An 11,206-nucleotide genomic window follows, 5' to 3' on the forward strand; every position below is an offset into this window, starting at 1 on the left:
ATAATAAGAGCATGATCAAGACACCATTAAACGTACAAAGTAAATGGTCAATAAACAGTTAAACACATGGTAAGTTGGTAACTCGGGGAAAAAATAGTTTTTTCTGAAGTGAAAAATCATTCATCGATTTGAAGTCATACGACATCAACAATAGAGGTAAAAAAAGTAACAAGTATATATCAAGTTTAAATAAACATAATATTAGTATGACAAAACAACGATCGTCGAGTAGATCTAACACTGAAAAAAATCCTCGTCTTTCCAGTCGTTGTCTAATGCATCATTCTGCGACGGGGTCTATCGATCTAATGTGTAGTTTTTAAGAAGAATTAGATTTAATTCAACTAATTGTAAATGAAAAATTGACATTTGTTGTAGTCCGTACAACTTTCGATCAACAAAATAACCTTCAACTTAAGAATTTGGATCTAAGATACATACCCAATTACAAAAAAAAAAAACACCTAAAAAATAAAACTATCCTGATAAACATGGGGCGACTATATCCCAACAAAGAGGGACATATGCCATCACAAAGGATAAAGAGAAGATATAATAAAGAGAGACTAAATTTATTGAATAGATTAATTTGTTTGGTAAAGTGAGGTTTGAGTAAAATTAGAGGTTTGAGCTCGTATTAGAGGATTTGACTAGTCAATCCTCTAATTTCAGTGTGTGGTAAAAAGAGGTTTCAATTAACTTTTTGAGCTCAATAAACTCTTTTTGAAAAAGTTGGGAGATGAGCTTTTTGACATTAGAAGTTTGGGATTGAGTGAACCAATTACATTTATGTCCTAAAATTGTTTAACTAAATAAGTAAAGTTACAATCATATATTATGCACACGTCCTTATTGGTCATTTTACACAATAATGTAGCAATAATCTGTCAGTTACTTACCAAACACCTTCAAATAAATAATTAATTCAATCAGCTATCAGCTAATACAATTAGCTAACAATTAAGAATTTGTGCTGTAAGAGACCGCCTATTTTTAAATTAAAATTAGGCAATGATAAGCCCAATATCTAAAACAGAAACTAGCCCAATAGTGACTAGGTTAATTTCTTTCGGCGACTAGTTTAATCTAATGCGTGCATTGTGCTCCCGGGAGCACAATGAGAACTGTGCTCCCATAATACAATTAGAACATTTACGAACACGAAAACGAACATTTACGAATACGAAAACAAACATTAAACTGTTGAAATGAAACATTACAAAATTCATTTACGAAAACGAACATTTTATTGTTGAAATAGAACATTACAAGAATTCATTTATGAAAAAGAACATTTTACTGTTGAAGTGGAACATTACCAGAATCCAAATACGAAAATGAACATTTTTGGTTGAAATGGAACATTACTAGAATTCAATTACTTAAATAGAACATATGCTTATCAAATATACAACATATTTTTAGTGAAAATAGAACATATTTTTTGGTGGAAACTAAGTTTTAAAAGAACATTTTTTAAAATTGAACATTTGCTTATCGAAAATAAAACAGATTCACAAAACATAGAACATAATGTTTTGCTGAAAAATAAGCTTAAAACAAACATTTGTTGAAATTGAACATTTATTTATTGAAATTAGAACAATTTTTACGAAAACTAGAACATATTTTTTTTGCTAAAAGATATGCTTAAAATGAACATTTACTTATCGGAAATGGAACAAATTTACTGGGTGCATGGTGTGCACCGTGCTCACGGGGGCACAATAGAATTTTCACGTTTAATCTATTTAGTGACTACGTCTATTTTTATATTAAAATTAGACAGTCTATTTTAATAATTTTTAAACAGTTAAACAACTATCCGCTAATTGACAAATAGGATCTTAGAAAACAAATTAAAAATTGAACATAAGACAAAGAAAACAAAGAGCATTTTAAGACCGTATCTTTCAAGAATTTGAAAATGGCGGCGATCAAGAAAGCAGAAATTCAACAAGTTTCTTCAATGGCAATACTTCCAGAACACATAATCATCTCCCATATATTCCCTAAATTACACCCAAAAACCCTATTGCGATTGCAATGCACAAACAAATTCTACAAAACCCTAATTTCATCCCAAGAATTCATCGATGAACACCTCCATCAATCTCTCTCCTCCTCCTCTCATGGCCTCCTCATCTTTTTCACTGCTCATGTAAACGGAATTCAAAGACTCTACTCTTTAGACTTAGATTCACCCAATTCACGTGCTGTTTATGTCCCACTTCCAGAACCATTTCACGGCGAATACAACCATTTCGACATTGTAGGTTCTTCCAATGGTTTGCTTTGTCTTCGATCAACTATTGGTAACAAACATTTTTCCCATTATAATGGTTTAGGCTTCTTGTTTCTGAATCCATGTACTAGAATGTTTGGTTGTTCTTTATATTATCCATCTCTACATGTGCGCAGTCACGAAGTTGGTTTTGGATTTGGGAATGATCCTAAAAATAACGATTATAAGCTGGTTGTGATAGAATTCTGTAACATTTGGGGTAGAAAACTTTATGGGAGGACTTTAGTATATGGGATGAAAAAACATTCATGGAATTGTGTTGAGCGTATGAAATTTTTGGATTTGTCGGATGGTATGCCTACATGTCTACCTATTAATGGTGTTGTGATTGACCGCAAGTTACTTCATTGGGTGTTCTTGTCGAAATCGAAAAAAGTACTTGGGATTGGTTGTTTTGATGTAGAGCTTGATCGATGGGCTGATGTTTCTTTGCCATTGCCTGATTATGATGAATATGATCAAGATGGGCGCGCTACTAAAGTTGTTAATTTGGGGGTTTTTGATGGTTGTTTGTGTTTGTCAACTACGATTGAGGGGTCGAATGTGACTGATGTATGGGTGATGAAGGAGTATGGGGTGAAAGAGTCATGGACTAAGTTGTTAATTGCTACTCCGAGTTGTCAATATACTCCTCTTTTTGATTATGGGGAAGGAATGAGGAGGAAACTTTTGCTTAGCATAGATTGGCCTCATAAACTAGGGGTTGAAACTTGTGTTTGGTATAACCTTAGTGATCAAACAACTAAGAAGTTGGAATTGGGTGGGGCGCCTCTTTATTTCAAGGTTCTTTCGTTGTGTTTTGGGAGTCTTGTTAACATTACGGGTGGTCGTCAAATCGAGGCGCAAAGGGAAGTAAGACGAGGAGGATGAACAAGTGAAGGATAAGGTAAGCTATTTGAATGCTTGTGATATTGATTTCCTTTGTTTTATACTATGTACTTGTCAATGATATATGTTTGAGGATCACTGTAGGTTGATGATGCTCTCTTACAAGTTTATAACATTGAAGATAAAGCATATAGGGATTGCACTATATGTTTTCTCTTGCAACTCACACTGTAACATGAGATGCATTACCTTAATTTGCTGAAACAAACAGTGGTTAGAATAATGCGAGGAAAGGCATTATGTATAGAGCTTGTACTAGGGATCAAATGGTGATTGACTAGTTAAAGCAAGGAGGAAAGGGCAAGGCCTCCTCATATGACTTTGATTATAGGTGTGAATACGAATTTAGCGCCCTCTGAAATTGGGTTTTCTGGGTTGGCAAATTTGTGCATAGAAAATATTCTGCACATTCAAGAAATTAGAAGCAAATTAATTCCGCAGTCTGTCACTGTAGCTTGTCTATTAGGTAAACAGTGGTCTGGCGGAGTACGGGTTAGCTTTAGCTCGTAGCAGACAGTCTTTCTATTTATGATTGTGTGACTGTGTCCTGCTTATATAATTTTCTCGTTGTGCCTATTTTAGCTAATGAATTGCACACATATTGATTTTGTGTCACAAACATCATTCTATTTGAACTGAGCATCATTGGAAGCAAAATTTAGTTACATAATAATCAGGTTTTCTCGAAGTGCTTTCGTTTTCGATTGATTACTTTATAAGCTTTGCTTCTTGTTGGGATTTCATAAAGTGGAAAGTAATTGAAAGCATCTAATATGATTACTTCTTCAATTGAGAAGTGCAGTAGATATCTTTCCAGTTGTAGGGTTGCTCTAGAAAAGCAAAGAAAGTACAATAGCTATAAACTACAAGCTAATTAGACTATCAAATGATCAGTATATATTATACACCAAAAGTTATTTGCAGTCGTGCTACTTCTTTAGTTCAAAACGCTTTTTTATATACACTCACGATGTAGTCGTATTTTAATGTATAACTTTCTTAGTATATCTACTCTGATTTGAATATATCAGGTGTTCTTTTTGGTATATATAGACCTACAAAGGGAAATGATGTAGATATGATTTGGAACCTAGTTTCCGATACCACCCTGAAGACTTCATGATAAGTTTGCATAAAACTTTTGGCTTAGGAGGATGAACTTAATAGTTGATGATCAAGGATCCAAGTTGTTGCTAACACCTTTTGCTACTACCTTGATTCAATCTATTTACTTATAAAAGTTTGATGCAAGGGATATACTGTAGGCGTCTAATGCCTATTTCCTATTATCTTTTCATGGCTTGAACTAAAATTTTCTAGATCACTCGGGATGTAATGGAGGTCTGATTTCTTCGAACTAAGTAGCAGGATGTTCCTTAATCATATGATCAAGTACAGATTTTGAAGATTAGAAAAACAATGCTAGAGCCTAGAGGAACCATAAGGACGTTGAGCTGAAAACGCTTTTTTAAGAGACTTTTTAGATAATTTTTTATATTTTTTATTAATACGGAATTGAAGATACTAAAGGTCAAAGTTACGTCCTGAAGACTGTGTAAAAAAGAAACAAGCACTATATTATGAGACAGAGGGAGTATATACCAAAGGCGTTTGGCGAAGTACAAATGCATTTGGGGTCACCAAATTGCTCCTCTTGACTGTGATGATAAATGATTCAAATATTTGGTATCTTTTGATTGTCTGATGTAAGACGTCCATCATTGTCTGTATTGCTCTCTGCTTATTTACTTTCCGGCTTCCGCCCCGTTCCGCCAGTCACCCCACTTTATCGCCACCTGCTGCCCTCTGCCGTGAGAGGGATCATTGAGCTTAAGCTTGTGCTACTAACTGGTGGTTTTAGGGATGTTAGCGTTTGTAGGGTAAATAGTGAAAATTCCCTAGATTATGAGTTAGGTTCTTATTTTATTTGTTCAATGGCGTTAATCTTCTGTATTATACTTGCCTTGTTTGTTTTTTTTTTTGGGGGAGGAACCGACTAGTGCATTTATCAAGGGACAAAATGTCTGAAAGCACATAGGGGGAAACCTAAAATGCTGTAGCTTAGCTAAATGATGGACTACACAATTACCATCTCTTGATAAGAAGAGACCAAATTACTGAATTAAAAAAAGAACAAAGCGACAAAATATCTTCTAAAACATTATCAAAATCTGAAATTAAACCACAGCTTTGGGAAGACGATTCACAAGCACTTGGCTACCCAAGTCCATGATGACATTCCCATAACCATAGCGTTTGGCAAGCCTTATCGCTAGTAGAAGAGCCTTGCTGTCTGCAATTTCAGGAGGCCACCAAGCATGCACTCGACGTGTAGCAGCAAATAGTACGTCCCCCTTCTCATTACATGCAACCACTCCCATGCCAACCCAGCCTTCAGTTGCTAATAAAGAAGCATTCACCATGCCAGCAGGTGGTGCAACCCAGCCTTGTTTGGTTAACTGTACAATGGTGAGTATATTCTTGATATGAACATCTATTTTTTAGTGGAGGACAATGTTGATGGTTCAATGTATATTATTAATATTGGACTTAAACTATTGCTGTAGCTCTTGTGGGCGGTATTTATTATCTCATATACACAACACACACATATATATAGGTCATTATGTTCTGACATGGACACTAATACACACTGTTTTGATTTTGCAGAGGAATGTCCATGTTAGTGAATTGGAACCAAATGAAGACCTCTTAATGCCCAGTTCAATCGTGTTCGATTTCCTGAATATACATACATTTGGCTAAGTAGTATGTAACCTTTCTTTTGCATGTGTTTAGTGCAAGAGTACTTAAGGTGTGATATATGATTTTAGTATCAAATATCTGGATATATGATTTTTACTGCTATAAGAGATATTGTGGACATTAGTGGTTCTGTAACACTTTTTACAGCAGACTTTAGACCGTTCATATTGTATAGATCTATTGCAATGGCAGCCTGATGTCAAAGGGATTGTTAGCATTACATCATATTATCAAGTTCTTTTTTGTGTTCAATAGACCCCAGAATGTAGTAGAAGCTCTCTATGTATATACAGAACCAGAATTGATCTTCATATTCCATGTTCTTATGACAATCCTTTTAATTGTTTTATGCTACTTTCTCCAGAACATAATAACTGCAACAAACAAATAAATATATTATACCTTACAAATGATATCCATTTATTGCAGTTATTATGTTACGTATGAAGTACTAGAAATCTAAAAGGAGCTAGTTAAGTAAGTTTGGATATTCATGTTTTCTTCTTTGACGCTAATTTATCTATCTAGGAAAGGAGTTTTGACATGAAAACATAAGTAAAAGAAAAATAGAAAGTAGAGTTTGGCAAGATATACTCATTTTTATTTGAATTTTTTTTTGAGTCCAACCAAACTTTGATGGATTTATCAAGCTAGAGGTAGACAGAGAAATTACATATAAAAAAGAAAAATTAGACACTTTACTGAAAAATTAGACACTTTACTCTAGGGTGTTTGGTATAAAAAAACTTGATATAATAAACGGATTAAAGAAGCGTTTTCATTTCTAATTGTGTGGTATGACTATATGAGTGCTAAGTAACAAATACTTTTTTCGAAGGGATTCGCAATCCCCCCCATTTGTTACCCTTATCGAACTAGTGGAAACAAATCATGTTTCCTTTCTCATTCATAAACCTCTCAATTGTTTCCATTCCACTAGGATACCAAGCAACTATTAAAGGTAACAAATATTATTTACATTTCCCCGCCCCCCTCCCCCCATCCAAATCCTTTCCATTCCGTTTTCATTAAACATACCAAACGTCAATATGTATAGCGTGAGAACTAAGAGAGAGAGAGAGAGAGGAGCATTAGGTCCTCTCATCTTCCCTCCCAAGTGATAGGGGTTCCATTGTAGTGGCGCAATGGCCCCATGGGAGGGACGGAGGGTGGATTGTCATGGGCTGGATTGATCTCTAAGATAGGGCGTTTTGGGTCAACATATACTTATATACTTGAAAAAAAAAAGCTTATAGTAAATTCCAAAACCATGATCTAAAACTAAATCAAGCCTAAACAAAAGAGATAGCAAAGACAAATCTGCCTAGAATCATGAATAAAACAAAGAAGAAGATGAAGTCCTTTTAAAAAGGGTTTATAATGCTTTTTTTTTTTTTTGGCTGAAAAACTTTATTCTAACTTCATCTCTCAAAATCTCCACATACAATATTCCTAAAGATTTCGGTTAGTCTCTATACTTCTTTATATTTATCTCTTCGATGATTACTTTAACAAAAATTCAGAATAGCTTTATTCCTGATTTGTAATAATAAATTTATCTAATCAAATTAGTTGCAAAACCTTAAATAGGACTTTAAAATGCATAAACATCTCATCAACAAAGTTTATGGGCTAAGAGAACATAATAAGAGCATTATCAAGACAATATTAAAATTACAATATAAATGGTCAGCTACACAAAGGTTACGAAGTTACTCGATGTTAAAAAAGTCTACGAATAATACCATACCTACATAAAAGAATCGTTATTAGCTGACTTTCTAAAATCTAACCTTTCGCTCCCTTACTAAAAAGGCGTGTAACACGTTGCATCATAAACAGTTAAATACATGGTAAGTTGGTAATTAGGGGAAAACAATAACTTTCTAAAAGCACTTAATCTTAAACTATAGGCTGAAGTCCACTTGCTTCTTTTTTTTCTTGCTTTTCTTTTTGGTAAATCAAGAACATCAAAACAATCGATCAATGTGCTAAAACAAATCACAAGATCTCTTTTTTATTAATTACCCAGTTCCCACATTTATCTCCGGTGAACCTCCTTAACCATCTCCGACGTTTTTTTTTCTTTAAAAAAATTAAAAAAAAGCTTGAAAGTAGTATTAATGGAGATAATTGTAGCAGCAACAATTATATTGGGTTTTCTATTACTCCTTCTCTTTGTCACCCCACGATTTATCAAACCCAGTAACTCTTCTCTCTCCTTTTTTTTAGATTGAAGATTTTGACTTTTAAAAGTGAAAATCTTTTCTGTTTTTTGAGTTATTAATTTTGTTATAATTTTTGTAAAAATGCAGGTCAATCCAATGAAGCTTCAAATAGTAACACCAAAAACATCTCCAAGGTACCACAAAGGATTTTATTCATTGACATTATGATTTATTAGTTTTTTGATGAATATAGATTCCAGATTTTGGTGGGTAATCTTGTTTTTTTAGTTATTGTTTAAGATGAATGTAATTTTACTAGAGTTTATTAAATCTATTAGCTTTGTAGTTTGCTTGTATTGAATCTTTGCTCTTTAACTACAATGCATCTTAGTGAACTTTTTATTTTTTTCTGTCACTTTGATGGTTTCTGCTTCTTTTTGGGGGTACTGAAACATGTTAGGATAATCTCTGATTATTAAAGTTGATATAAAATCATTAAGTTTGAAGTTTTGGGTATAATGGTGGGATTTTTTTGAATTTCAATTATATGAACTTATGGAACTAATTTAGGTTGATGTCTATAAGTCAAAAAGAGATTGATTATGTTTTGTTTAACCTTGTAACAAGGGTCCTAGAAGATATACTAAAGCCGAAGTCTCGTTGCACAACAAAAGGACTGATTGTTGGGTCATCATCAAAGCTAAGGTTGATTTGTTTTTCCCATTTCTCTTCCAATGGAACTAGTTTCTTGACTGTGATCATTATCTCGAAAGCTCTAATTGCGAGTTCTCTAAGCTGTTTGTGCTTGTTCTTTTTTGATGTTGCTTGATGTAGGTATATGATGTAACTTCATATGTGGAGGAGCACCCGGGTGGTGATGCTATTTTAACGCACGCTGGGGATGACTCAACTGAAGGGTTTTATGGGTATGAGAACCTTTTATATCGATCTTCTATGTCGTTAAGAGAATTTAGAGGAATGCATCTTTAACTACTCTAGAAACCTCTCTTACTACATTAGATTTGATGGAAGTAATATGCAAATCTACTTAGGCCTCAGTCCTCACCTTTGGTGAGATCTAGGGTGAATCATTATAGGCTAAAACTTACAAGTCTTGATTTATATACCTTCCCTAGCTTCTTCGAGGTTCCAATGCTATTGTGTTGCAGTGATTTCTATTCGGAAGAAATCCACATATTACAAACTACTTAGGGACTGTTTGGCTTAACTAAATTGGAATGGAGTAATATACATTATACAGTGAGAACGCCATGATATGGATTTGGAATCCATTACTTTTTTTATCAGTTGTTTGGTGCATTCAAAGTATGGATTTAGAATACGTTACTAGAGGGGGAGGTATAGAGATCTCCAACCTTAGCGGCCTAGCGGGTGGTGGGTATGAGATTCAAGGGGTTTAGGGGTGATGAGCAACATGTGGGTATGAAATTCCATACCCTAATTACCTCAACCAAGCAATTTTTTCCATCTTTATTAGTATCACATCCATCCCAATTCCATTTCTAAACATTCAACCAAACACCTCCTTAGAAGAATCATGTTCTAGTATATTGACTTGTTTAGTTTGGCCTTTGAGAGAATGCTTTGGCTCCCTCATGCTTATGGATTATGGGCATTATGCTTGTAGCCTTGTTGACAATCTCTGATCCAACCTGGACCTGTGCTGAAGTTACTGAAAGAAAACTAACTCAATGAATTGACCCATTTTTCTTACTCCAGTTTTACGAGATTTTTGGTATATTATGAGCAAGTGAGCATAAACCCGAACTCAACCCATTGACCCAAACTGCCAGCCTTAGGTGTAGGTTTTGTAATATGAATGTGTGTCCTTTAGTGTGAAACATAATTTACAGCAACCTACAAGCAAAGATCAGGGTCTGTTAAGGAAAGAAGTATTGTTATATTATATGAACCTAAAATCCCCCCCGCCCCCTTCTTCCATGGATAAAAAAGGCTCCTTCTGATATACGTATTTCACGTTGTTGTTGCCTTGCTGCAATGTTTCTGCTGTTAATTGATGCTTGTAACATTCTTCGCAAACGTAGTACATTTATATTTTGAGGAGATGACTAATTGGTTTGATGTAGCTGTTAATGCATCTTTTTATATTATTGGCTCTCTTTCACTTCTATTATTGCTTCACAGGCCACAGCATGGTACACGAGTATTTGACATAATAGAAGATTTCTGCATTGGAGAATTGGAACAATGACAGAACCTATGCAACCAATTAACTGTTTCAAGTTCTTGGTTGAAAACGATTTTTTTCGCTTAGGCTCTTCTCCTCCAACCGGCCATTACTTCTATCATCTGCAAGTTCTTGAATCTTGATGTAATATTAAAGTCTATCAGGAGTAGGATATATTCAGTTGACAGATTCAATGTCTTTTATCAAAATCTAGGAATTGTGAACTCTTTCAAGACATGGGTGGCTGAGTCCAACTCCATTGACGAATGCTCCTTTGGGAGAATTTGATTAGGATAGAAAAATTGCAAGGATCTTGCTAACGAGCGCTTCAGTAATTTAGATTATCATTCATTTTAGTTCCAAATTTGGTATAAACTTTGGAATATGTGTCAAAATCATAAGTTTTTTATCGGTGCAATTAATGTTTATTTTGTTTTAATATTTTTATTATTAGTTACCTTATTTAATGTTCCAACAGCGTTTGTTAGCTTTTGCCAAATTGCAAATAGCCCCTCAGTTTGAGCTGTGCACTTTTCTTATTTTAAATGTTCTATTTTCCTTGATTAAATTTTTGGTATTTTATGATGAGCAAGGGTTTTTATTCGCAATCCATTAGGTGAAACCTGTAGATAACATTTATGAAAAATTAGTATTTGGGTCCGGGCGTTGTCCCTGGTTGGTATTGTGTTTTCGAACTTTATATGTATTTTTTTCCATTCCCACTAAAATAATATTAAGGAAAACTCAACATTTAAAAGATACAAATATAATAATATGGACATTTAAAGCATGATTAAGAGTTGGTTGAGATTGTAATTGTGTCATGTTATAATAGCAAGAGGTGACGGGTTTAAATCTTGTTGCAAGCTA

At 34.2% G+C, this 11,206-nt stretch overlaps 2 protein-coding genes across 8 annotated transcripts; both read left to right on the forward strand.

Moving 5' to 3' along the window:
- Positions 1 to 1,877: 1,877 nt before the first annotated feature.
- LOC104902301 (F-box protein CPR1) lies at positions 1,878 to 6,268 on the forward strand. 7 transcript variants are annotated; one of them, XR_007268811.2, is made up of 3 exons: positions 1,878 to 4,534; positions 5,104 to 5,662; positions 5,864 to 6,268. XR_007268811.2 is itself a non-coding variant. In XM_010690035.4 (2 exons), the coding sequence occupies exon 1, from the start codon at positions 1,928 to 1,930 to the stop codon at positions 3,173 to 3,175; it is 1,248 nt and encodes a 415-aa protein (XP_010688337.2). In that variant the 5' UTR covers positions 1,878 to 1,927; the 3' UTR covers positions 3,176 to 3,191; positions 5,864 to 6,268. The 7 variants fall into 7 exon arrangements, 1 of the variants encoding a protein (XP_010688337.2); XR_007268810.2 differs by having other exon boundaries at positions 1,878 to 3,191; positions 3,278 to 5,662; XR_791360.4 differs by having other exon boundaries at positions 1,878 to 3,191; positions 4,225 to 5,662.
- Positions 6,269 to 7,858: 1,590 nt separating this feature from the next.
- On the forward strand, positions 7,859 to 10,775 carry LOC104902302 (cytochrome B5-like protein). Its single transcript, XM_010690036.4, has 5 exons — positions 7,859 to 8,164; positions 8,275 to 8,321; positions 8,755 to 8,832; positions 8,962 to 9,053; positions 10,294 to 10,775. Exons 1-5 carry the CDS (start codon positions 8,083 to 8,085, stop codon positions 10,358 to 10,360), a joined length of 366 nt encoding a protein of 121 aa, XP_010688338.2. The 5' UTR covers positions 7,859 to 8,082; the 3' UTR covers positions 10,361 to 10,775.
- Positions 10,776 to 11,206: the final 431 nt, after the last annotated feature.

Source organism: Beta vulgaris, chromosome 8 (genome assembly GCF_026745355.1).
Source record: "Beta vulgaris subsp. vulgaris cultivar EL10 chromosome 8, EL10.2, whole genome shotgun sequence".
NCBI lineage: Eukaryota > Viridiplantae > Streptophyta > Magnoliopsida > Caryophyllales > Amaranthaceae > Beta > Beta vulgaris.